The 24,057-nt window shown below is 51.2% G+C and overlaps 11 protein-coding genes across 11 annotated transcripts; 5 read left to right on the forward strand and 6 right to left on the reverse strand.

The window, feature by feature from the left end:
• Positions 1-1,062: 1,062 nt before the first annotated feature.
• M436DRAFT_17573 (uncharacterized protein) lies at positions 1,063-2,196 on the forward strand (the record flags this gene model as incomplete). The annotated part of the gene is made up of 1 exon (XM_013567781.1): positions 1,063-2,196. A coding segment is annotated over one exon (1,134 nt), but the record flags the coding sequence as incomplete, so codon positions are not given.
• Positions 2,197-2,615: 419 nt separating this feature from the next.
• Positions 2,616-4,844, reverse strand: M436DRAFT_76328 (uncharacterized protein; the record flags this gene model as incomplete). Its single annotated transcript, XM_013567871.1, has 1 exon — positions 2,616-4,844. One exon carries the CDS (start codon positions 4,842-4,844, stop codon positions 2,616-2,618), a length of 2,229 nt encoding a protein of 742 aa, XP_013423325.1.
• Positions 4,845-5,449: 605 nt separating this feature from the next.
• On the forward strand, positions 5,450-7,183 carry M436DRAFT_9128 (alpha/beta-hydrolase; the record flags this gene model as incomplete). The annotated part of the gene is made up of 1 exon (XM_013567771.1): positions 5,450-7,183. A coding segment is annotated over one exon (1,734 nt), but the record flags the coding sequence as incomplete, so codon positions are not given.
• Positions 7,184-7,926: 743 nt separating this feature from the next.
• M436DRAFT_56740 (ferric-chelate reductase) lies at positions 7,927-9,954 on the reverse strand (the record flags this gene model as incomplete). The annotated part of the gene is made up of 2 exons (XM_013567803.1): positions 7,927-8,172; positions 8,239-9,954. The coding sequence occupies 2 exons, from the start codon at positions 9,952-9,954 to the stop codon at positions 7,927-7,929; spliced, it is 1,962 nt and encodes a 653-aa protein (XP_013423257.1).
• A 980-nt stretch (positions 9,955-10,934) lies between these two features.
• On the forward strand, positions 10,935-11,616 carry M436DRAFT_76331 (putative high affinity copper protein; the record flags this gene model as incomplete). The annotated part of the gene is made up of 2 exons (XM_013567872.1): positions 10,935-10,991; positions 11,050-11,616. 2 exons carry the CDS (start codon positions 10,935-10,937, stop codon positions 11,614-11,616), a joined length of 624 nt encoding a protein of 207 aa, XP_013423326.1.
• Positions 11,617-11,947: 331 nt separating this feature from the next.
• Positions 11,948-13,120, reverse strand: M436DRAFT_57010 (lysophospholipase A; the record flags this gene model as incomplete). Its single annotated transcript, XM_013567847.1, has 4 exons — positions 11,948-12,584; positions 12,645-12,784; positions 12,836-12,968; positions 13,023-13,120. The coding sequence occupies 4 exons, from the start codon at positions 13,118-13,120 to the stop codon at positions 11,948-11,950; spliced, it is 1,008 nt and encodes a 335-aa protein (XP_013423301.1).
• An 879-nt stretch (positions 13,121-13,999) lies between these two features.
• Positions 14,000-15,712, reverse strand: M436DRAFT_56952 (uncharacterized protein; the record flags this gene model as incomplete). The annotated part of the gene is made up of 1 exon (XM_013567834.1): positions 14,000-15,712. One exon carries the CDS (start codon positions 15,710-15,712, stop codon positions 14,000-14,002), a length of 1,713 nt encoding a protein of 570 aa, XP_013423288.1.
• Positions 15,713-16,116: 404 nt separating this feature from the next.
• Positions 16,117-16,974, forward strand: M436DRAFT_11790 (uncharacterized protein; the record flags this gene model as incomplete). The annotated part of the gene is made up of 1 exon (XM_013567775.1): positions 16,117-16,974. A coding segment is annotated over one exon (858 nt), but the record flags the coding sequence as incomplete, so codon positions are not given.
• A 562-nt stretch (positions 16,975-17,536) lies between these two features.
• Positions 17,537-18,471, reverse strand: M436DRAFT_67469 (NAD dependent epimerase/dehydratase family protein-like protein; the record flags this gene model as incomplete). The annotated part of the gene is made up of 2 exons (XM_013567850.1): positions 17,537-18,357; positions 18,414-18,471. The coding sequence occupies 2 exons, from the start codon at positions 18,469-18,471 to the stop codon at positions 17,537-17,539; spliced, it is 879 nt and encodes a 292-aa protein (XP_013423304.1).
• A 286-nt stretch (positions 18,472-18,757) lies between these two features.
• Positions 18,758-19,571, forward strand: M436DRAFT_76336 (yeats-domain-containing protein; the record flags this gene model as incomplete). Its single annotated transcript, XM_013567873.1, has 2 exons — positions 18,758-18,815; positions 18,871-19,571. 2 exons carry the CDS (start codon positions 18,758-18,760, stop codon positions 19,569-19,571), a joined length of 759 nt encoding a protein of 252 aa, XP_013423327.1.
• Positions 19,572-19,841: 270 nt separating this feature from the next.
• On the reverse strand, positions 19,842-23,637 carry M436DRAFT_56670 (putative chromosome segregation protein SudA; the record flags this gene model as incomplete). The annotated part of the gene is made up of 4 exons (XM_013567787.1): positions 19,842-20,134; positions 20,193-23,325; positions 23,382-23,541; positions 23,600-23,637. 4 exons carry the CDS (start codon positions 23,635-23,637, stop codon positions 19,842-19,844), a joined length of 3,624 nt encoding a protein of 1,207 aa, XP_013423241.1.
• Between the last annotated feature and the right edge of the window lie 420 nt (positions 23,638-24,057).

Here is a 24,057-nt window from a genome sequence, read left to right on the forward strand (position 1 = left end):
AGTAGTAGGCTTCTTTACGGCATATAAGCTTAGTTTATATAGGCGAGGAGTTCGTCTACTTTATTAAGAGCCCTTTAGTCCTTGTTAATGACGCTATATAGTAGTGGCTTAAACTAACGTAGCAACTTAACTACCCGAACCTCGCTTAGATGGCTATTAATATCCTCTTAATTAATCTAATGTCTATAGAGTTAGAGAGGGTATTTAGTGGCTATAGAAGGACGCTATCATAGGACCGAGTAAGCCTCTCTACTACTAATCTTAGCTATATCGAGTGCCTTAAGAACTAGTAGAAGAACCTCTGCTTCGAGAGGGTTAATCTACCTATAGAGGAAGGAGAGGAGACCGTAAAGGAGGAATAGGACGAACAAGAAGAATAAGGGAACTATGTGGATAGACAGGGTGACCCCTCAGAAGGACAGGGTCGCAGTGATGACGACGACGACGTTGGCATTGGAATTATTCCACTAGATAATTGACATGGAATGTTGTATTAGCTAGAAGTAGTGGCATGGCATGGCATGGAGCCGAAATTCCACCGATTCCATGTAACGTCCGCTCTGGTATAGACGGAGTTAGGAGTTTAGGCGCGCCAAACGTCACCCACGTCTTGGACAATAGCATCTTCCACACCTTCATCACAGACTACAAGACATGGCGGCACCATTGAGACCTGAGCAGGGAAATTCCCGGCATCCCTCTAGCGATACTAGGCGTGGTATGCGACCCTCGACTCTGCTATCGCGAAAGCAATCAAGCTAACACTGCTCCAGTCGCAATGCCGCGGCGTAGCACAAAGGGTCCATTGGACGAGGATATATCGTCAGTCACTGTACGCATGTCTCTGTAGAGCATCGCATTCCTGACAGACAAGCTAGAGCTGTTTCGACCTACCAACCACCAACGCCAGCCCTCCAAACCGCATTACCACCTTCACCAGCACCCACAAACATGCCAATACGAACAGCTTCACCTGCCTCGTCTCTACTATCTCCAGCCCAAGCGAACAACCAATCAATAAGAACGCGATCGAAAAGTCCAGGGTCCCGGACCATGCAACTCGATCTCTCGCTTCTACTTCGCCCTTCACTCTACGCTCCAGTACCCACAGCCCACATCGCAGCACCATTTCTAGATGCTTCACACCAACCAGCCCCCGACACCGATCTAGAAGTTCTGCTCTCACATCGACGATTCATCCACGCCGCCGACAAAGCAACCGATATCCTAACCTCTGGCTCCGTTTCCCCCTCCTCCACTCCAAAAATCCTCGAATTGCTCTACACACGCTTCTCCTGTCTAGTCATCTGCAACCAGACCGCCCTAGCCGCCAAAGAAGCAAAACCCCTGATCGAGTTGCTAGCAAGAGAAAGCGCCACCTACACACGCCCGTATCGAGAAGTATTTCTCTCGCAGGTTCCTTGGTCATTGCGTCTTTTGCTGCTTAAATTGCAGGGACAAGGTGCAGATGTGCATAGACGAACAATCATGGGATTGTATGCGTTATCAACCGAATGCCGCACTCTAGCCGCAAAAGCAAAAGCCGAGTCCGACGATGCAAGTTTTGCAATGTGGAAAGCGAGGTTACATGACCTAGGTCTCCGTGTCGCTGGCGAATTACTCGAAATGGGGGAATTGGAAACCGCAAAGAGGCATTTGGATACTTTGTCCTCCGACACCTCCAACATCGACGCAGAAGAAGAAAAAGTCAAAATGTGTATCCGCAAAACTCTGCTCTTGCTCAAACTCGGCGATACAAGAGCAGCTGAGCAATGTCTCGCCTCTGCTTCTTCTGCAGCAGCAAGAACAGACGCAGATCTGGATATCCAACTTCAAGTCCTCACCGCGCTATCTTCCCTCTATTCCTCTTCTCCCACCACCGCCCTATCCTCCCTTTCTTCCTTGGCAGCCACTCACCCTTCTCATCCCCTAATCTCCCACAACCTAGCCATTACGCATCTCTACACCAACAACGTCGTCCTCGCCTCGGAAATGCTAGAAGCGCTGGTCTCACGAGATGAGATTGTTTTTCCAACGCTGCTGTTCAATCTGTGCACGATGCATGAACTGAGGAGCGACAAGGCCAGAGACAGGAAATTGGATTTGGTGGATGCGGTGGTGGGGTTGGGTGATGATGGGGCAAGAGAAGGAAAAGGTGTTGGTGGGTTTGAGAAGGCGATGGCGGAGTTCAAATTGACTTGACATTGGATGAACTGACATTGGACGTGAAACGAGAATGCATGGATCTTTGTGACGAATCTGAGAGCTCAATCCGTACAAGGCAACATCTTGTTCACAGCCAGAAAGAAAAAAATCTCATATTCTGATCTTCATATATCTTGTTCTCTCTCAAAGATTGCAAAGAGCACTTTCCCATGAGTATATACGAAACTTGACATGTAGTTGATATATCAACATCTCGTACAGTATATAGCCTACATGGAGTTTCTGTGTTACACATTCCAACTGAGCAGTATCATCCCTGGACCTTCTGTCGTGCATGCCTTATCCTCCAAGCCCATGTCCATAACTCTCCCTCATTTTCAACGCCTTGTATACCAACGCCATCCATGCCGATCGTAAAACACCAAACAGCAAAGTCGAGATATATGGTACTATGCATTCACAGTCTCCTTGATCAGAGCAGCCAATCGCTGATACTCCCTCAACAACTCCTCCACATCGCCGATCCTCAATTCCTGAGCACTCTTTGCATCGACAAACCTTTGTAGCGGTGGCGGCGCCTTCTTCAGCTGTGCCAATGCTTCCATGGAATCCAAATCAGCTTCTGTCTGCACGTTACCGTTTTGAGCAGGAGATTTCTCAGATTCGGGGATATATCCCAACTGCTTGGTCTTTTCAGCCATGGCAGCTGACGAAGCGGCGGGTGTGTTGGGAGTGGAAGAACCACTGGCAGATGCAGAGCGCCCGAACTTGCCAAAACCCCCGAAGCGTGACAAAGGGTTGATGGAATTCATGAGGTTGCCCATGGACTCGACGGCTGATTGGGTGGGCAGAGAAGATGAAATGGCGTTATTGCTGAGTGTGGTGGCGGAGCCATTTGGTTTCTCGGCAAAGATCACGCGCTTGCCGCTGCCTGTGCTGCGACTGCTGTCTACACTGCGGTCGCGCAGACGACCACCGACTAGATTGAGCATAGTGTTGTCGGCTCGAGGCGCTGACGGTGGGTCCTGTGTAGGGCTCGAAGAAAGTGATTCGGCAAAGTTCGGATGACTGTCCATAGGTACAAGAGGTGGTGAGCTGACAAGCTTGCGAGCGTCTTCGAGGGTTCGAGGCATAACGATGCCGGAATCTTGAGTTCCGGCGCCTTGCTCCTTCATACGGCCGAACAAAAATTTAAAGCTGTTTTCGAGGGTCGAGTTGATGGCGTCAAAGGCCTGGTCAGCAGAATTCATAAGTTCATCTCGACCAGCTTCAATGCGTTCAGCTTGTGCTTGAATCAGTGACGAGAAGCGTCGTTGTGTAAAGCCAGGTCGTTGGGGATTACTGAGAGCAGCTTGAGACGGCAAGGGCTTCATGGAAGTGTCTCCTGGACTGAGATCGGCGGAGATGGCTGATGTCGTTGTCAAGTCAGGGGCCAAAGATTTGGGGCTAGATGGGCGTGCGATGTTGGTGGATTTCTCAGATTGAGACGTCAGATGAATACCGCCTTGTGGAGCTTCATCAGCCCTTAGAGAAGATAGATCGACAGTTTCGAGGAAGGATATGGCAGCTTCGAGATTGACCAGACAGTAAGCAGCTTCGCCGTCAACCTTTGCGCGAGCGCGGAAGAGTTGGACAAAGTGCAGGTTGCTGATGACGTTGATGGTGTCTGGAGACGAGGTCATCAGAGTGTAAATGAGGGTAGGGAGAACCTCGTCAGCAGATGAAGTTGACGGGAAGATGCGAGATAATGTTTCGACGATGCTCTTGTGAGCCTCGGTCAGCATTTGCAGCTTCCCGAGGGGGTAACGATGATCATCCATGCGTTGAAGATGTTCTCTTGCTGGTGCAAGCAGCTTGAATATCTCCTCATGTAGCTCTTGTTCGTCGGTCGGTAGACCATTACCCTTTGCTGGTTCAATGTCGACATGCAGCTCTTTCAAGCCGATGCCGACCAGCGACAGGGCGGCAGTCCTCGAACGAAGCTTTGCGTCTCGTTCCTCATCATCGGCACTTCTGTGTCTGTAGATGCGATCGTAGACCTTTTCACACACAGCTCTTTCAACAGCTTCTTCCAAAGCCAATCTCTTTATTTCCAGATCGCGGCGAGCCTTTCGACGGTCAGCGACCTCGGAGGCTGTCAGCATCTGTTGTTCGCCCTGACCATTTGGAGAGGCGGACAGATCAGCGCTCTGCTTCCTGGCCTTGAGTGCACCGCCCAGGGCCTTTGTCGCAGCGGAGCGCGAGGGGGATTTCTCCCTGGACAGACGGATGGACAGAGTTGCAATATGGGTAGAGATGTGGGACTCGGCTTGTTCGTAAAAGTCTTGGAATAATTCGGAGATGGTATCGATATTTAGGGGGTTCGCGTGGGTCTTTACGGAAAGAGACTTGAGGAAACGCTCGCTCAGGCTTCGGATCTCGATAGGAAGTTGGTCGAAGGTGGCAGGGACGTTGATGGCAGGTTCTTCGGGCTTGTCTTCGTCGACAGCCTCGAAGACATCGCTGTGGGAAAAGGAGGTCATGTCCTTTGCTTCGGGAATGGTCTGGATGGTGCTCGCTCTCGCACGGGATGGAGAGGGCGGGAGGGAAGCCGGGTTCGGCTCGAGACGAGTGAAAGACCTGGATACATGAAGAGGACGTGGCCGTGGGGCCTGTGTTGGGGAGGAGGAATTGGACATGTTGATGATCTGCAGGGTCGAGGGACTTGTCCAAGACGGGTGAGCTCTGGACACTGACGGCAGATGTCGGGCAAGGGAAAGAGCAGTCTAGCTGACGTCGGGGAGTCGGGACAGGTTGATGAATATACAAGTCAGACTGGTGAAGTGGAATTCCAGTCGTGGGCCCTCCTGAAACAAGCGGTTCAGACGTTGTGCACTCTTTTGAAGCAAGTGGTCAGTAGAACAAACCCCACCTTTGCGTCGTCTATCTCCAGCCACACGAAGTCGAACGCGCGGGCATACAAAAGGCTAAAGTGTGGCTAAACAGCAGATCCATGACGGATGCCAAGTACTTCCCCAGATGGTATGCGGTTGCCTTCCACCAATGTATCCGTCGTCCGCATGACACTAGGCAATCACAGAGCCACCAACATTACACTCCCTCCTACCTGATATGTCATAGTCGCCGTCCACCAACACCTCGAGCCCCTCCTCACTCTGCGCCCACACACATACACACAATGAGAAGTAGCTTCGACTTCTTCGTCCACCTACTCGCCCTCTCTCCGCTTGCTGTCGCGCCCGCCGCAGCTGCCCGCCGCCAGTCTCCCCAAGACGCACTGCTGCTACCTCCCATCTCCATACCCGACGCCCCAAGCTTATCAGAACAACATGACTTCACCTTGAGGCACATTGTGCACAAGGGCTCGCACCAATACCCGAATCTCCTCCGCAAGGTCGACATCACTCCTGCCCTGTCCCTCCAACACATTCAAGATGGCGACGACGACCCCGACTATGCTATCGCCTTCTCACCCACCGACTCCTACCGTACCAACTCGGCTCCCATGACGATAGAGCGTCTCGCCGATCGCCGCCGCTCAACAATCGATCGCTTGCTGGAAGCTGGTCGCATGCGTGGAGAGGCTGTCTCTCTGCCCTCCTCTGCCTGGTCCATGGATCCTGTACATGCCCCCAACATCACTGACAAGGAGACTGTTCTCAGTCTTGCTCGTATGGCTTACAATGCCTACGTCACCAAGCCCTACACTGGTGACTGGGTCGACGTCGGAGGAGGCTTCAACTACACTGAAGACTTTGGATGGGAGGCCGATGGTCTACGCGGCCACATCTTTGCCGATACCAACAACAAGACTGTCGTCATTGGTCTCAAAGGAACCTCTCTCGCTGTCTTCGATGGAGCAGATACCACTGGAAACGACAAGCTCAACGATAATCTGTTTGGAAGCTGTTGCTGCGGCCAAGGTGGCTGGGCTACCTGGAAGCAAGTCTGCGATTGTCAGACCTCAGCCTATACTTGCAATTCGACCTGTCTGGTTAAGAATCTGCGGAACAAAGCCCACTACTATCAAGCTGCTCAAGACCTATACCACAATGTCACCGAACTCTATCCTAATGCTGATATCTGGTTGACCGGTCATTCCCTCGGCGGTGTCGTCACATCGCTCCTTGGTCTAACCTTTGGGTTACCTACCGTCACATTTGAGACATTCCCCGAAGCACTTGCTGCCAGTCGCCTGGGTCTTCCTACACCTCCGGGTTACCACATTGGCAACCACAAGGAACGTCCTCATACCGGTATCTATCACTTCGGTCATACTGCAGATCCCGTTTACGACGGGACTTGCAACACTGCCTTTTCTGGTTGCACAATCGCCGGTTACGCTTTTCAAGGAAAATGTCACACTGGTAGCGAATGTACCTATGACACAGTCAAAGACTTTGGATGGAGACAGGGCGTTGGCAATCATAAACTTGGCAATGTCATTCACAGTGTGATTGAGAAGTACGACGAGGTCCCCAAATGCGAACAACAGGAAGACTGCATGGATTGCTTCGAGTGGAAGTTCTTCGAAAGCAATGGCACCGAAACCACAACTAGCTCTTCCTCTACTTCGACGTCGACCACACGTACCAGGACGGAAACGTGCAAGACGCCTGGCTGGTGGGGTTGTCTAGATGAGACTAGCAGTATCACCGTACCTGTGACTACAACAGAGACCATTACCACGACGACCTGTCTCTCACCCGGCTGGTTCGGATGTAAAGACGAAGTTACGACAACCGAGACAACCACCATCACCAGTAGCATCGCCACACCCGCTCCCGCGCCTACTGTCACCACAACTTCGACGGTCGCATCCTCATCTTCGTCTTCCCCGACTGCGACAAGCACGACTTCCAGTACCACGTGTAAAACACCAGGTTGGTTCGGCTGCCATGACTCGACCACCTCGATCAAGCAATCTGCAACAAGCACTTCATCAGCAGACACTTCTACTGCTTCGCATGAGTGCACGTCCAAAGAGTTCTTTGGCTTGATCTGTGTTGACCCATCAGCCACACAGTCGAAGCCCAAGCCCACATCATCACACAAGAAGTGTCTAAGAAGGAACTATGTGGGCAAATGCAAAGAGTGGAACTATGGCGATGGAGGCAACGTAAAGACTGATTTATGAGCTTACGCATGACCTGATTTCTTGCTGGCGCTATGGGGGGGTTGGGCAGGGGTGACTATATGCATGCGGGGTTTAGACTTATTCTTGTAATTTATGTGGTAGCATTTTATATCCAGCTCGTCCATCACCTTATTTGGACCACTCCTTCTGAAGACTGATTACATGGAGTTGATCCTTGATCTACCCACCCCGCTCTTCCTGAGGACGATCTGGTTCTGTCAGGAGCGATCGGCAAGTCGTGTAACAAGTGGTCTTCTAAGACGATAGAAACTGTATCGAGGAAGGCGTGGCCGCGACATCGTTGCTTAGATGACCATTAGTACATTTAGGCACTCTGACAAAAGTTGCCATGCCGGTTGATTTTCAGAAAGCATCTCACAGACTAGTAATGACGCTACAACGTCCAGTCGACATCTCGATCCAGTCACGAGTTACTACGACTTTTGGCATATCATCGTCTTCGTTGAGCCGAGTGATGGCGAACAAGCGTTAGGGTGCGACTGCATCAGTAGCATATACAACTCAAGCGAAGGAGAGAGACGAGTATAAATCCATCATAGAATTCGTAAGATACATAGACAATGCATAGCCTCTAACAGCTCTTTCGAAAGTAGCAACCATTTCTACCATTCCAAACGATCGTCACAAACAAGCTCAACATCGTATCTTTCCTCACCACGCCATACTTTTGCGCCATCATTGCATTTCGCAACAATGCTTCTCAGATCTGAGATCATGCCTCCAGGACCACTGGCGTACACGGTTGTTCTGCCAAAGACGGTGTTGTCGATGAATTCGTTGACGATGAGGTTCAGCTCGGGGTGTCTGTGCTCTGGTTCGGCATGCGGGTTTGATGCTGGGATGGCTGTCTTTTGGATGGTGAAGGAGTCGGTGGGTGGGCCGCAGCAGGGGTATGCGGCAGAAGTGGAAGCAACGGATGACGACGAATCCGATAGTTGAGGCATCTCAGTGGCTGTTGTCTCTGCTCCCGACTTTGACTCGGGATCTGTGATCTTTGACTTGGAGGAGTTCATGCTCAACTGACCCTCTGCTTCTCTCGTAACGAAGATGCGGATGGTGATGTCGATTGACTTGGCAAGTTGTCTGATGATAGCCATCTCAGGTTCCACCCAGGCCAGATCTGCCTTTTGACGGACGGCCCATACAAGAGTGACTTTTCTGTCAATAGATCTGGGTTGTTGGGCGAGGTTCAAGAGGACGGGGAGCACGTAGGTGATACCAGTACCGCCAGCGATGCAGAGGATATTCACTTCCTGGGTCAAGTGGGTAGTGGTGGACTCGCCGTACGGTCCTGTCAGTATGACCGATGTCAACGGCAGAGCGTCCTTCTCGGCCGCATTGAGTTTGGCGGCTGCTAGCTGCGCGATCTTCTTCGTCTCGCCTGACTTGGCGCGGAAGATGTACGAGTGCTGGACACCACAAGACTTCTCGTCATGGATAGGAAGGCTCAAAGGGGTGAACGGATGAGACTGCCAGATGCTTCCTTGAGGGAAGCATAAGTAGAAGTGTTGACCAATGGCCCATGCGTCATGAGGATGGGTGAAGTCTAGACGGACAACATCGCCATTGACAGAATCTGGGAAGAGTTTTGTGGTAGCTTGGGAAGGTCCAAAACTGGTCTCGCCGTTCGGCAAAATGGTGTGGTGCAGAATAGCAGTACGTATGAGGCGGGCGCCACGGTCAAGGATCCAAACAATCAGGGAAGGGATCAAGAAGGAAGACAACTTCTTCCAGTGCGCAATGCAAGCTCCTACATACAGCATAGCCAGAACGTAGTGAGTTTTTCGGAAGAACTCATATCCAGTTCTGCGAATTGCCCAAGGCGTGCTGAGAACGAACAGGAGTATGATGAGCAGCATAGCGACAATACCCCACACGATATACGTCTGCGGGAAGAAGCCTTTGGCTACAGCTGGCTGAGGCTGGTAGAGCTTGCCTTCAATGAGACACCAGCCAAAGGTGTGGATAGCGCCTTGGATAAGGATGATATAGCCAAGCCATCGATGGAGGAAGTTGAAGCTCTGGTAGGGTACACCTGTCATGACAGAAAGCATAGATTCCCGGCTAGAGAGTAGGATGGACAGAGGTGTGAGAGCGTAAGCCATTACACCGATACGATCCGAGAACGGACCCAAGGCCGAACGTGTGTTGAAAAGGCCAGGAAACTTCTTTACAGGCGTTTTCCAGATCTGATACGTGATGCCAACGAAGGTAAAGATTGTGACATAACTGAAGAGGGAGAATAGCACAAAGACTTGGTACCGTGTGGTGCGTCCGAAGATGGGTCTCGCACAGTCTGGTAGAAGGCAGCGACGTGAGTACGCCAGGGTGGCATGCTTGAATCGAGTCAATGCGCTTGGAGACGAGACTTGTCGCCTTGAGACGAGAAACTCTTCGTCGGCGCGTCTGGAGGGTAGCAGGCGGCGAGCTAACGTCCAGACGAACAAAATGCCAGCGATAGTCAGCCAGATGACACCAGAGAATATCATTGACAGATCGTGACTGTGGTAGATATCTGCGAGATATTCACAAGAACCCTTGTCGTTGGTGCAAGGAACGACCCGGCCACCAAACCCCCAATGGGGTTCCAAGTTGCTCGCATCGGTAAAGTTCTGGATGTGGACTACCATGGTCTCGACGTGTGGCAGGTATATGTCGATGAGTGTACAAAGAAGAGAGGATGAGAGAGGCGAAGCACAATGCCAGTGCGATACGCCGAGTTCAAAATATGCGAAAAGGATGAAGAAGGAAACACAATACCATAGGTTCAATTGCTTCTGGTGAAAGACAGCGAAGACGGCAATATACATGTTAGAGCAGGAGGTCATCGGCAAAATCATACCTTCTTGGCAGGCATGGTACATCGTGAGGCCAATGCTGTTGAAACGTGGTTCCGACGATAATGAACTCTAGGCTCATGCCCGGTATAGCGTTGGAGACCAGATTTCGGTACATTTGGGTGGTTACAGCCAATATCTGGAGCGTTCTCGATACAAAGTGGAGTCGATTGAGCAAGTATTCGGAGCAGTCGGGAGGACTTGTCACATTGATGAGACGTGGAGCGACAGAATGTACCAATTCCAAGCAATCATCTCCGGTCTAGAAGCACATTGGGATGAAGTCGAGACGGATGTGCAGATAGAGCTGAACGACCCATGCACGCTTCGCGAGATGCTGAGGCACGTTCAACAAGCGTGGCATGGTGCTCATGGAGTTCCGGAGATCTTGGCATGATCTGACCAATCGTAGCAATCCTCCGCTCGGATCGCCAAGAGAATGGCGTTCCCAACCCCAGATATAGCGTCTTAGTGCGAGCGGCTTTGAGCAAGTTTGAGAAAGATGAAAGATCCAAACGACGAGTCGCGACTCTGTTGATGTTACATACCGAATTGGCTAACATGTGAACGGGTTCGAGTAGGCCCCTTTAACAGGATGGCTCTTCTCGCATTCTCTGCTCTTCGAAGTGTAGTACATATCTAAGTCAAACAACATTCGTATCTTCCTATACACAACTCCATTCAATTGCAATTTCGAACAAAATCCCGTTGTCCTTCCAAACACAACTCTGCTTCAGACATTCTTCAGACGACATTCACCAATATCGCACAAGATGTCGCACGGCGGTATGGATATGGGTGGCGGCTCAGGAGCAACATGCAAGATATCCGTAAGTTCAATCCGACTCACTCCTCCTATTCAAGTCAGCAACCACTAACACAACCCAGATGCTCTGGAACTGGTACACCATCGATGCCTGTTTCCTCGCTTCATCCTGGCACATCAAGACAAAGGGCATGTTCGCCGCGTCATGCATTGGTGTCATCCTCCTAGTCGTTGCCCTCGAGTTCTTCAGACGCATGGGCAAAGAATACGACGTCTATATACTTCGCCAATATACACGTCGAGCAGCCAGTCTCCGACACGTGGCTCGCGACTCGTACAACAACTCCAAGACAAACAGTGCGTATGAGTATAGCGAGGGTGGATGTGGTCCAGATGCTGCTTGTGCTCCTACATTGCCGAGACAGCAGTACATCACTTTCCGCGCCTCGCCTGCTCAACAGCTCACTAGAGGTGCGATTCATGCTGTTACGTTCGGACTGGGATATATCATCATGTTGTTGGCCATGTACTTCAACGGCTTCATCATTATTTCGATCGTTATTGGTGCTTTCATTGGGAAGGTGCTGTGCGATTGGATGGTTGTCAGGCTGCCACTGGTGGGAGATGGAGTTGAAGGACCAAGCAATGAGGCAGAGGGTATCTCGGAGCCCACTGTCTGTTGCGGATGATCAGGGGGAAATGCATGCAGCTCTACCGAGCTTACAATGATTAACGACTTACTTGCTTTCGGGGGTGTGTGTCGAGAATATCGATGCCCGCATGTTGGAGTCTGTCGTGCAAGGGGACCCATCTTCTTCTACTCAAAGTTCTCCTTCGAACATACTTGCACTTGGAGCCCCATGTGCACCTGGATCAAAGAGTTAGGGTAACGGAATTTCATAGATAATCGCTATTGATCCTCTACACCGCACGCCAAAACCCCTATGCATGCTTTGAATCACAATCTAACCTCTATTTTCTATTCCATACGCTATAATCCAAATGCATCCCCCCCCCGACTCACGAACCACCACTCAAAACCCTCTTGACCTCCGCCGCCAAGATCTCATGAGTATGCGTCGTCAAATGCGCCGTGTTGAACCAGAAATACTGATCCATAGGCAGACACCCATATTGCGTCGCATCAGCCACAACATTAGGTTGATTCCACGCCGCACAAAAGTCCTTGGTATTCTTGATTCCATAAGGCGCAGGGTTCTTCAGTATCTCATTCAAGAAAGTGTTGGAGTCAAACACCACGACATTGGAGTCAGAGTTGCGTGTTCGGAAGTCGGCGGCTTGAGAGGCGAGGATGGTGTTCCAGCGATTCACCATGCTTTTGCTAGGTAAAGGACGTATACTGCGAACATTCTTTGGCGTTTTGTCCAATGGTGCGAGATTCATGATCAGAAAGTTGCGATAGCCTGCATCGTGGATGGTTTGGATGGATTGGTAAAGGGTGGTTATCATATCTGTGTAGAGAGTGTCGATGGGAACCTTTGAGGTAGAGGTGTCGAATATGTCGTTTGTGCCTATCCAGAAGGTGGCGAGGGTGGTTTCTGGAGTTGTGATGTTGTGGAGCGCTGGTTGGGCGTAGGTGAGGAATTGCTGCGTTTGGTTCACGAGGGGCACTGTGTAGGCTTTGTGTCTGGGTGTACTGAGAGGGCGTGTTAGCAGAGTGTTTACGGAAAGCGAAGCCAGGAGGGAGCAAACTTACTATTGTGTTCCAATATCTGCGCCTGCAAAAGCAAAGTCCCACAGCTGGATGTTACAATCCAACGGTGAGGTGGTTCCAGGATTGACTCCGCAGCCAGTCAAATGCTCAAGCCAGTTTGGGCCACCTTCTGCTGTGCTGGTCTGTATCTATCAGTGAGGGGATGTGGTAAGTTGTCGAGAACAAGAACATACCTGACTCTGCACGATCTTGTTGTTCAAAAGCTTCTGTGCAGAAAAGGCAAACCTATTATAGTCTCCGATGAAGCTGTAATTCTGGCGTCCTGCTGTGCCCAGGACATATGAATAAGAGTCTCCGAACGCGATGCTATCATAGTTAGTCTCTGAAGAGCGGAAGACTACTAAGATGTTGTTGTCTTACATGTTCGATGTATTTGCCCAGATGTCCAAGGATGATGAGGGTGCTGATGGTGCTGTCGCTCCGAGGCCGGCCAAACCCAAGACAGGCTTGATGAGCATGATTATCTGGTTATAGGTTGGAAAGCTAGGTTTCTTGGGTAAGCTATACTCCGAGGTAAAATTGGTCTGACTATGAGAGGCACCTTTCGACCAGCAAAGGCCTCCATCTTATATATGCCTGATCCATCTTGATTTGACAACACGGCCAGTCCGAGTGAGTTCATTGAGTGACGCAGACAAGAACTTTGCACAGAACTCTAGAAGGTTTACACAAATGAGCGATATACACCTCAGACATCTGAGCTCTAAAGCCAGAAAAAGTCCTCCGCGGTGATAGGGAATTCAAAATGATGTGAGACCGCCGACGGGAACTGTAGGGCCAAGGAAGAAGAGAAGGTAAGAAGACCGCAAGCTGAAGGGCCGGAGTTATGGTCCTGAAACTCTCAGCCCCATGCTGTTGGCACATCGTCTGAGACACGGAAAGACATACCGTTTATGTACAAGGTACCTTCACGTCCATTGGGCAGCGTGAGGCTAGTATACACAGCAGGCCAGGAGAACGATGGCTTTGATTTGTCGTAATGACGACGATCAAGTCGTTTGATTCACACACGTGTAGACGTTCGTGTGCTAGGCTTCGGATATTTCAATCGATCAGCGTCGGTATGCCACGAGTGGTTGGCGTTACGGCTAGAAGGAAACGGTGGAACAACTGTAGAATATTCGGCACCTCGCATGGCCGACGGCCACATAACAAAGTTCCCCATGCGATACAGAAATTTGTGTGATGCGCAACAATTCGAAGCTTCCACACAAGTTGGCTGTTTGACAACGAAGAGCATGTCGAGCAGTCGTAATTAACGGTTGGGTTGTCTCACTTGCAACCTTGGCAATCTCGAGATGCTGATCCTCCAAGGTAGAAAATAACATCTTGTGCCTCTAGGACCAGTTCAAGACAGGATAACTCTCTCTACTCTGCCACCCATGATCAAAGGCACACCTCAAACCTGTACCCTGTCTAGCAGCAATGATACCTCTCGCCACTGTCCTCGCCTCAGCCTCTCTTTCCAACCATCTAGCCATCAGACCGACAAACAAATCATGGTAGGAGTTGCAATCCCCACATTCTGCCCAACAATCTCCTAGATCAGCAGAAGCATGGCAATCGCCACAATGTTGGACTTGAAACTCTCTTTTCTCTGGATGTAGAGATATGTAATCGCGCAAGTCATCGATGATCTGTTGATGCTTGACACCAATGCGAAAATAAGTCTTTGCCATCTTCTGGCGGAACGAAGAGGTTTTGAGAAATTTCGTGTTGGCGGGAAACCATGTGTTGGCGTCTTGAGCGAGATTTAGGTAGGTGAGGTGGCGCCAAGCTCCGTTCCAATCTGGACCTTTGAGTCGCTGAGTTTGTTGTGACCAGTCGTTGTCACTATCGTCTGAATCTGTCGGTTGAGGAAGGGCATATGAGCGATACGTCAAGGCGGATAGCCAGGAGTGACAACCTTGGAGGTCGAGCCAGCGAAGGCAGTAGGTATTCTCGGCTAGCATGCGAAGGACTAGAGCTGGCTCTTCGAAGTCACGATCGAGAGAAGCGTAAGGCGAGGTGGAATTTGGAGTCCGTGTCGGGAAGGGCCAGTTACTGAGACTGAGATGCGTTATTGTGTTAAGGTCCTTGGATAGAAGTAGAAGGTCTGTCCAAGAGGCCGAGGAGGGAGGTTGAGCCAGGGAAAGCTTGGTCAAGTGTCGGAGATCGTTGTTAAGTGATGTAGGAATGAAGAAGTCGCTGTCGTCCGAGGATGTGTCCTGGTCCCATGAATCCGCGACATCGCTTTTCTCCCTTTTGGACTTTTCCGCCATGTCTCTGGCATCTCCAGCCGACTTATGAAGCCATTTCCTGAGTTCTTTGAGACTGAAACCCCAGCCTACTAATCCCGATAGGTCCAGGGAAGAAGCTTCGGAAGGATTTGGGAACAGAGCTTGAAGGCCTGTCATTGATACTCCTTCCGGAGGTCCCATGGTGGTTATGTAACTGAGCAAGACAACACGTAGATGTGGTGGAATCACGTCGAGCCATTCGCCGCAGTCTTCCACGATATCTGTCCAGTTTTGTGCAGCTACCTTCAACGACATGTCCAATAAACTACCAGGTACAACAGGGTTATCGTTTGCCATATTCAAGAAGCGGGCCAGTCCATGTGGTAGATTCCTCGTCGGGGCACCATTCTGGCCAAAAGTCCTTGGTTGTCGTTTTGCCGGATAATAGCGGTTTTCCAATGCTTGTCTATGACTTGTTAGTCTCGACACCCAACTAGGCGGAGGGGCAGGGCCAGGCGTTCTCAGCCGAACTCTCGATCTCAGAGAAGCACTGTTTCTTGGAGCCGGCGCTGCTACAGCAGCTTGGCCCAGAATGCCCTGCCCCAGACTCGGTGGTAATGACCTTTGATTCGAAAGTTCAGCAAGCTGACGCTTTCTTTCGGTTGAGGCTGCGGATCTTTGGGCGAGCCTCAGGTTTGAGAGACGTTCGTTGACGGATAGCACAGGTTTTTCCTGAGCACTCTCGTTTGGGCGAGGACTGCCCCCGAGGGAGGGATGAACATAGTTCGAGCCTGGTTTGGGTTGGTATGTCTGCCTGTGCTTTTTGGGCATTACAGAGAAAGTTTACAAAGAGAGGGTTGCCGCGTGGACTCCTCCTGCGTCCGGTCCCAGTATATGTACAGCTCCTGGATCCTGTTGTTGTATCCTGACGCCTGCTCTCCTCCAATAGTATCCGCGTAGATATTATTGACTGATCCTTCTAATCTGATGTGTTACTCATAAAGCAATGCGGTCTTCTCATAGGCTGTAGGAGAGTTGACTCAGTCGAGCAAGGACAAGGAGACGCCACCTGCGCGTCTCCATCGCAGCTTTCCCCACGCTCACTCAGCGACGTCATTACCTTCGACGTTGAATCGGCCACGACAGCAACCAACTTAGCCTTGAAACCTTGTGTACCGAGGACGATTTATAAACAGCATGTGCTGACCTTTTTCGCTAACTCAACAGACAAAACCATGGCTTCCTACCTCAAAGAGAAGATCACTGGTGCTCAATCGGACGTCGACAGCGCTGATGCCGACAAATACTTTATTCAAGTAACATCAGGAACCTCATTTGAAGATTCAAAAGCCAAACAAGTCATCATTAATGGCGCTCCCACACAGTTGAGCAAGAATGCGAAAGTCGCTGTCCGGATCAAGGAATACCAAGGCCTGCCCGAGGGTTCACCAGCAACTTCTCCATACTTTGACGACCAAGCACATGCCCATGATACTTATAGCATAGCTGTTTCTTGGATCCCCGAGGAAGATATCAATGCAAACGACCTGGTCTGGGGTATCGAACTCATAAACCCGATTCGCGATCGCATTCCTGGTCGTTTCATCACCACTGCCTTCAACATCGTCAAACGCTTTGTAGACGCGAGTCTGCAGTGCGACCCTGATGCAGATCAACCCTGGGTAAACGGACCCATCCTCTGCTCATCAGCCATAACCTTCAGCATTGGCTCCAAAGGCAGTTGCGAGCTTCCGGCTATCCTCGCTGAAGGTGGTCTCTCAGACGACACTGCAGTACGCCAGGACCTCAGCGTCCCAACCGCAGAAACTCAACGCCGTAAACATTTTCTAGACGAGCAAAAACGCAAGGACTTCAAGTTCGAAAAAGGACGCTGCTATGCCTTTGACTTTCACAACGGCTACATCGACTGGAAGAATTACGCCCTGAAACTCCCTGGTTTCTCGTTTGGAGTGCTGAAATATATCAATGACCGTACGCATACCGTGAGATTTGTGCTCAAGAGCCGTAAAACCGGAAAAGTGTTTGTGGCGACGACGTTCCGATTACTGTATGGCGAGGAACTGGAAAAGGCAAAGAAAACGAGTGCTGCCGCTGCTGGTGCTGCTGCTACTGCGCAAACAGGTGAGATTAAGGAGGTGACATCTCAGCATGTGAACACAGCTGAGGACCACCAAAAGGAGCCAATGTCGCAAAACGGAAGCCCAGGAAACTCGAACGGCGAACAGGAGACACTGGAACCACTAAAAGGACCTGAGGCGGGAAATGTCGACCCAGAGGAACTGTTACAGCAGCCGATCCAAGGACCTCAGACGGACATGGTGCACCGGAGTGAGGTAGAGCAACAGCCACTCCAGGGACCTGGGGAGCCGAATGGCACGAGGTTGGACGAGTCTGAGAGGTCAGAGGACGTTCCCACTGGCGGAGCTGAAGCACGATCTCAGCATGACGATGAACATCCCGCGGAACATGCTGTCGAAGAGGTGATCGCGGCATCTGAAGAGAGAAGAAAGAGCGAGCAGAACAAGTAGGAGATCGAGTGGTGAGGATATCATGACATGCATTATGATGTTTATATACAAAGGGGTGACGAGTAATGAGTGATGATGGTACAGAAACGGGTGTTACAGAGCAAGATTACAGCATACCTCTCCTCCACGCACGAGTAGCGAGCTCTTTAATCTCCTTGACCTCGACAGGGCCCTTGAGCTGCTCGTCAGCCAAAGCCTCGACCACAGCCTCAGCAACCAGATCTGCCTTCAGCGGCTCCACGCCACCAGCACCCATCAACCAAGTCAAGCGACCACCAACCAGCGAATTGGCCATGGCACCCATAAACGTCAATCCAGCCATGGGCACGGTAAACGTGCGCGACGAATCATACAAGAACCCAGGACGAATAAACACACTTCGCAGCGTCGGGAAGTTTGAAGTAATGGATGCTTCGGCCTCACGCTTGGTTTTGATGTACCTCGCCGGCAAGATTGGTGCGCCTCCAGCAGCAGAAATGTAAGCCATGGATGAAGCGCCAGCAGCACTTGCCTCCTTGGCGAGCAGAATCGCCGAATCCCTGTTCATAACCTCATAGGTGATTTGACCTCCCTCGTGTTGTGGGCTAACATCTTCACCTTCTTTTCTCTCCAACGGATTCTGTGTTCCTTGCTTTGTACTGCTGAATGCCTTTTGCAAACCCCCGATGATTGGTTCTTTGCCGGTGAGGACGCCTTTGTAATCGGCTTCTAGCAAGATTCCCATGGTGTGGACGACGGAGTCGGCGTTTTGGAGGTGTTGGGAGTAGGTGGAGGGTTGGAGGATGTTGGCGCTGACCCAGTTGACGTCTGAAGACCAGGTGGGTGCGACGGGCGAGGAGGTTACGGAGGACCAGGTGGGTTCGCCAGAGCGCGAGATAGAGGTGACTTGCCAGCCTCGCGCGGCGGCTGCTTTGCAGATGCGGCTACCTAAGATGGGATGTGTTAGCTTGAGTGATAGCCGGGTGGAATTGTGTAAGATGTACCGAGGAAGCCATTGCCGCCGGCAACAACGATTTTCTTTGTGGCTGCTTTTGTCGACATGATCGATTGTGTGTATAGAGAAACGATTGGGTGATCTCAGGATTGGAAGAGAGTGGAAGCTCTGCAAGCTCTCTTGGTCTCGAGATTCACATGCAAAAGCGATGGTCATGGCATGATTGATGACGTGCACCCGCGTCTAGCGCCATCGATCGGCTAGGAACCAACCCGATTGGTTGTGTAGCTGTCTTCTCCTCCGGCCCTCCAACCCTGTCATTTCCATCTCTGTACAATCTACCTTCGCATCAGCAAACTCCCTCTTGTCGCATCGCATCAACGCAACCGCACCATGCCAGCCGCAGCAAGCAACAAACGCGTCAAAAACACGCGCGTCTCGCGTCCCTTCAGTACCATCCCCTGCCCCTCCCTCTCCACCCACATCCTCACTAACACCTCACACAGTAATCGGCTCGCAAGCCTGGAACCTCGACCCCACCACAACCCCCACCACCCCGATCCCAGAGGGCCACACAAAAGGCTGGCGCGTCTACGTAAAAGCTCTCGACTCCGGCCCTTCCCTCGACACCTGGCTCAAAAAAGTCCAATTCAAACTCCACATGACCTACGCCGACCCCTCGCGCACAATCGAAGCCCCTCCCTTTCAAATCCAAGAAACAGGCTACGGAGAATTCGATATCGAAATGCGACTCTACTTTGACAGCAGCAGCGGAGAAAAAGCACAGTATAGAAGTCATAGACTGAGATTGGAGCCGTATGGCAGTGAAGAGCAGCAGAAATTGCAGAGGGATGCTAATATGGTGACATCTGAGACGTGTGAGATTGTAGAGTTTAACGAGCCGTCGCACGAGTTTTTCGCAAAGATGACGGCTGAGGATCAGTTTGCGCATTTGCAGAAAAAGGGCGGTGGCGCCAAGGGTGGGAGAGGTGCGAAGGGGAGGGGCGCGAGGATCGAGTATGAAGGTGGCAGGGAACCCACTGCAAACCTGCCCGACAGAAGTTCGGAGGCTTTGCCTTGGAGCAGAGAGCTGGAGAAGAAGATGTTGGACATGTTGGGTACGGCGCAGACCGACATGGATGCTGAGATTGAGAGGGAGAAAAAGAGAGCCGAGGATAGGCAGAAGAGGTTGCAGGAGATCGCTTGATCTTTCGTTCTGTCACCTCTTGTCTCTTTTGCTTCATTCCCAAAACTATGATACCCCTTTTTGCTGAAACACGGCATCTTCTGGTTTTCTTCTCTGAACATTCAACTTGAACACTTCTTTTGCTGGAGAGGACGTGTCATTATACTAGTACTCTTTTCATTCACAGCAACGGCAAGAAAGCCATGCAACCTCATCTGATAGACTATAGAATACCCTCAAGCAAATGATATAAAACGCCACGCTCCACACCTTCCCTACCACTTCGTTTCCTTACTTGCCGCTAATCTGTCCCTCCACAAAATCCAATGCTTGTTCCTTGGACACAACATCGATACTACTGGTCTTGTTGATATAACTCACACCGTAGCACTTTTCGGCCACGAGCAACATCTCCGGTCTGAACGTCGTGCAGATAAACTGCCCCTTCTCGGAACTCTCAGACAGCATTTGAGCGACTGCAGTACGGTACTGGGCGTCGAGGTTTGCATCGATTTCGTCAAAGAGGTAGAAGGGTGCAGGATCCGAAGCTTGGATGGCGAAGACGAGGGCAAGAGCGCACAAACCTGTGGTTATCATGTCAGTATAAGGCAAGAGAGGCGGCAAGGGGGGGAAAGAACTTACTCTTCTGTCCGCCGGAAAGTTGTTGGATACGCTGCTGTTCGTCGTGCTTGCTGTTGAAACTCACACTGATGCCGACACCAGTGTAGTTTTCGACGCCATCTTTTCTGCCTTCACCATCTTCGCCACTGTCTTCCTCATCATTCTCGCCTCGAGCGATGCGATCGGTACGGCGCTGGATCACCAGGCGACCCTTACCGGCCGGGACCAGTTTCTCAAAGATACGAGCAAACTCCTTGCTGACTTGGCGGAAGGTGCGCTCGATGGCTTCGTCTTTACGTTGATCCAACACATCGATGAGCTCTTGAATACTTGACAGCGAGTTTTCGAGTTCTTTGCGACGAGTTTCGAGACTTTCGCGTTGGCGAGTGAATGAGTTGTACTGTTCGAAAGCCTTTTTGTTGACGTGGCCGTAGCCCTTGAGGGCATTCTTGACCTTGTTCAATCTCTTGGCTGCTTTATCCCAGTTCATGCTGATATAAGGCTCTTGGAAGGCAGATTCAGGTAGCACACCGAGGTTACGGATGCTGATGCCCACAGCCTCTTCCTTCTCCTTGAGTGTAGCACGCTTGGCAGTATTCTTCTCCATCGATCTCTTCTTCTTAGAGATGGAGCGAGCAAGCTCTTCTTGTTGACGTTGCTTTTCCTCGCGCGATGTGTTGGCTTCTGAAAGTTTAGATTGTGCTTGTTCGAGCGTTGCCTCTGCTTCTTCGAGTTTGTTCATAACGCTCGACAAAGCCCCGTCTGCACGTTCGAGCTCCCTCTGCTTCTCTCCGAGGCGTGCGTTGCCACCCGCGACACCGCCAGCACCAAGTTCAGCATCTTGAGCTTGGAGTTGGTCAAGTCTCAGACGAAGATTCTCACGAAGCTCCACTTCCAAGCTGGCCTTGCGACCTTCAAGCTCTGAGCGTGTAGAACTCAGGTCCGAGAATTGCTTTCGGAGGGTTTGCACAGTTGTGCTCAGGGTCTCGAGCTGACGTTCTTCATCTGCCGAGAGCGCTTTCCTGTACTCGGTGCTCAACTCTGTCTCATAGGCACTGCCTTGTTCTCCGAGTTGTCTTGCTGCAAGCTCAACATTGTCACGAGAGCGCTTCTTTTTGTCGAGCTCTTCGTGTTTAGATTGCAAACCGTTCGTTTTGCTCCTCAGCTCTTGACGAAGGGGACCATAACTGTTCTCCGCTTGTAGACGCTTTTGATCAATCTTCTGCAAATTGCTGACAGCCCTGGTAACTTGCTGGTCCAGCGCCTCGAGTTCGCGGCGAATCTCATCACCACGGTTGCGATGTTCCTCGTACTTGGCTCGCCATGCTTGAACATTGCGTATACCATCAAGGCGTGATGATCTCGGATCGTGGAAACCACCAGTGAGAGCACCCTTCTTGTCTGCACGGTCACCCTCTGGCGTAATGGCAGACACACCGTGACTACGAGCGTATTGTGAAGCAGTTGCGAGGTTGGGGCAGACAATAGTCTTTCCGAAAACTTGTTCGAATGCTTTCTCGTACTTCTTGTCGTACGTAATCTTGGTGAGAAGGTGCACCGCATCAGCAGCATTTGGTATGTTGACGGGTCTTGGTCGGAGGCGATTGAGCGGCATGAATGTTACACGCCCTGACTTCTCTCGTTGAAGGATTTCGAGAACTCTTGTGGCGGTGTCGTCAGAATCCACCACGTAGTGGAACAGGCTGTTTCCGGCGGTAACCTCAATGGCAGTCTTGTATCGTTCTGATGAGGGCTCGAATAGCTCAGCAAGAGTGCCGTATACACCTGGAATATTGTGTTGACGAGCGATGCGACGAACAGCAGCAATCCCTCGGCTCGTATTGTGGTCCGTCATATGGGAAAGAAAACGTTCGGCCTTTTCGAGCTCTTGCTGAGCATTTGTGATGACTGAATCGAGCCTTGCTTCTTCGCGCCACAACTCTTTGCGCTGGTCCATCAAGCGGTCTCGCTCGTCCTTGGCTTTTTGTACATCGGCAGCCATGGTCTGCGTCTCGTCGCCGCGGTTATCGATGCGACTTCTCAACTCTGCAATCTCGGATTCGAGAGTCGAGATTTCCTCCTCAAGCTCTGCAACATCGTCTGATGCTTGCATAGCAATGGCCTTTCTTGTGGCCAATGCGACGTTGATTTCTGCAATTTCTTTGCGTAGCCAGGCATCTCTGTCACGCTTGCTCTTAAATTGCGTTTGACGTCCTTGTTTGGCGTACAATCTCTGGCGTTGGCCTTCTGCTTCGACAAGCTGGTTCTTGATGGTGGCCTCCTGCTCCTTTTGTGCGTTGTATTGGGGGAGAATCTGGGCCAACTCGGCCTCACGCTGCTCGATCTGGGCACGAACTTGTTGCAGATCATTGGCATGACGAGTTCTTGCCGATTGTGCTGCAGACTGGCCATCCGTAAGTGCCTTGACGTCCAGTTCGACCTTTGCCTTTTCACGAGAAGCCTCCTTGCGCTCGTCTTCGAGTTGTTGTCTGTCGAGGACCAGGAACTCGATTTGCTGCTTGAGTCGACCGATCTGACTGTCCATCTCTTTCAAGTCTTCCTCCCCTTGGAGGAAGTCCTGGCTGTGTTCATCCGCTCCGACAACATCGTTCTGGCGTTCCTCATCGATGCGGGCCAGCCAGTCTGCAACTTCCTCTTGCTCGTTGCGGTAGATGGCATATTCGAGACAACGTCGTTCGCGGTCCTTCTCCTGGTATGCTCTGAGCTCCTCCTTTTCCTCTTCCAGCTCGCCCAACCGCTCGCGGATGTATGCTAGGAGGTCGTCGATCTTTGCGCGCTTGTTGTCTGTGTCGGTGACGATTTTGAGGGATTCTGCTCTGCGCGATTCGTAGACCTGAGTACCAGCAACTTCCTTGAGCAGGTTCAAACGCTCGCCGTCCTTCATGTTGGTGAGGGTCGTGACGCGTCCTTGGGGAACGATATAGTAGGGGTTTGAGCGTGAGAAACCAGCAGATTCGAGCAAGTTCATGACGTCGGCCTTTGTGGCATTCCTGCGATCGAGCGAGTATTCATCCTTCTTCTGACCGATAGTTCTGCGCAGGACAAGTTCTTCTCTGCCGGTCGGGAAACGGCCGTCGGTGTTGTCGAAGATGACCTCTACATAGGCTGACATGACTGCTGAGCCTGAGCCTTCCTATACATGTGTCAAACCAACAGGTTGTGAAGTAAATGCTGGCGGCGCAAACGTACGTGTAGAAGAGCTTGTCGCTCCTCACGGCCCATTTGTGTATAGGCATCACTCAAGACGAATCTGATAGCAGCGAAGAAGTTACTCTTGCCAGAACCGTTGCGACCGACGATAACATTGTGCTTTGGCGAGAAGGGCTCGATGACGGTTTGGTCCTTGTAGCTGCAGGGGCATCGCGTCAGAACATACGCATGCTCGAAAGAAGCACGGGAAGGCATACCTTTTGAAGCCCTGGATGATGATCTGTTTGATATGCATCGTCGCCAATTAAGCAATGCCCGGCATGTACGTACGAGCGGGCGGTAATGGTATGCAAGATTGGTGACACGCTCCGGAGAGTACGCGTTGGACGCGTTTAGTTTAGCCGGACTTTGGCCGTTGATAGACTGGCGCCGTGGGCCGCGGGCGGCCAGTGGGTCGTGCCTTGTTGCCTTGTACAATCCATATCTCCGCCATTGACTTTGTAGAATGCTACTAGACTATCGTATCGGCAATCAATGTGGGTTATCATATCATACTTCTGCATGCTACCTCGACTGGGGTCATCTCGAATGCTACCTTGACATTTATGCCTCCGTCCTCGCATCCATCTGTTTCTATTCCCTACCCCGCCCCCCACTCGACTATGCTACCTCAATTATGCTTCATGCCCGACGATCAACTCATTCGAGACATGAT

The sequence above is a fragment of the Aureobasidium namibiae genome (genome assembly GCF_000721765.1).
Source record: "Aureobasidium namibiae CBS 147.97 unplaced genomic scaffold scaffold_22, whole genome shotgun sequence".
Classification (NCBI taxonomy): domain Eukaryota; kingdom Fungi; phylum Ascomycota; class Dothideomycetes; order Dothideales; family Saccotheciaceae; genus Aureobasidium; species Aureobasidium namibiae.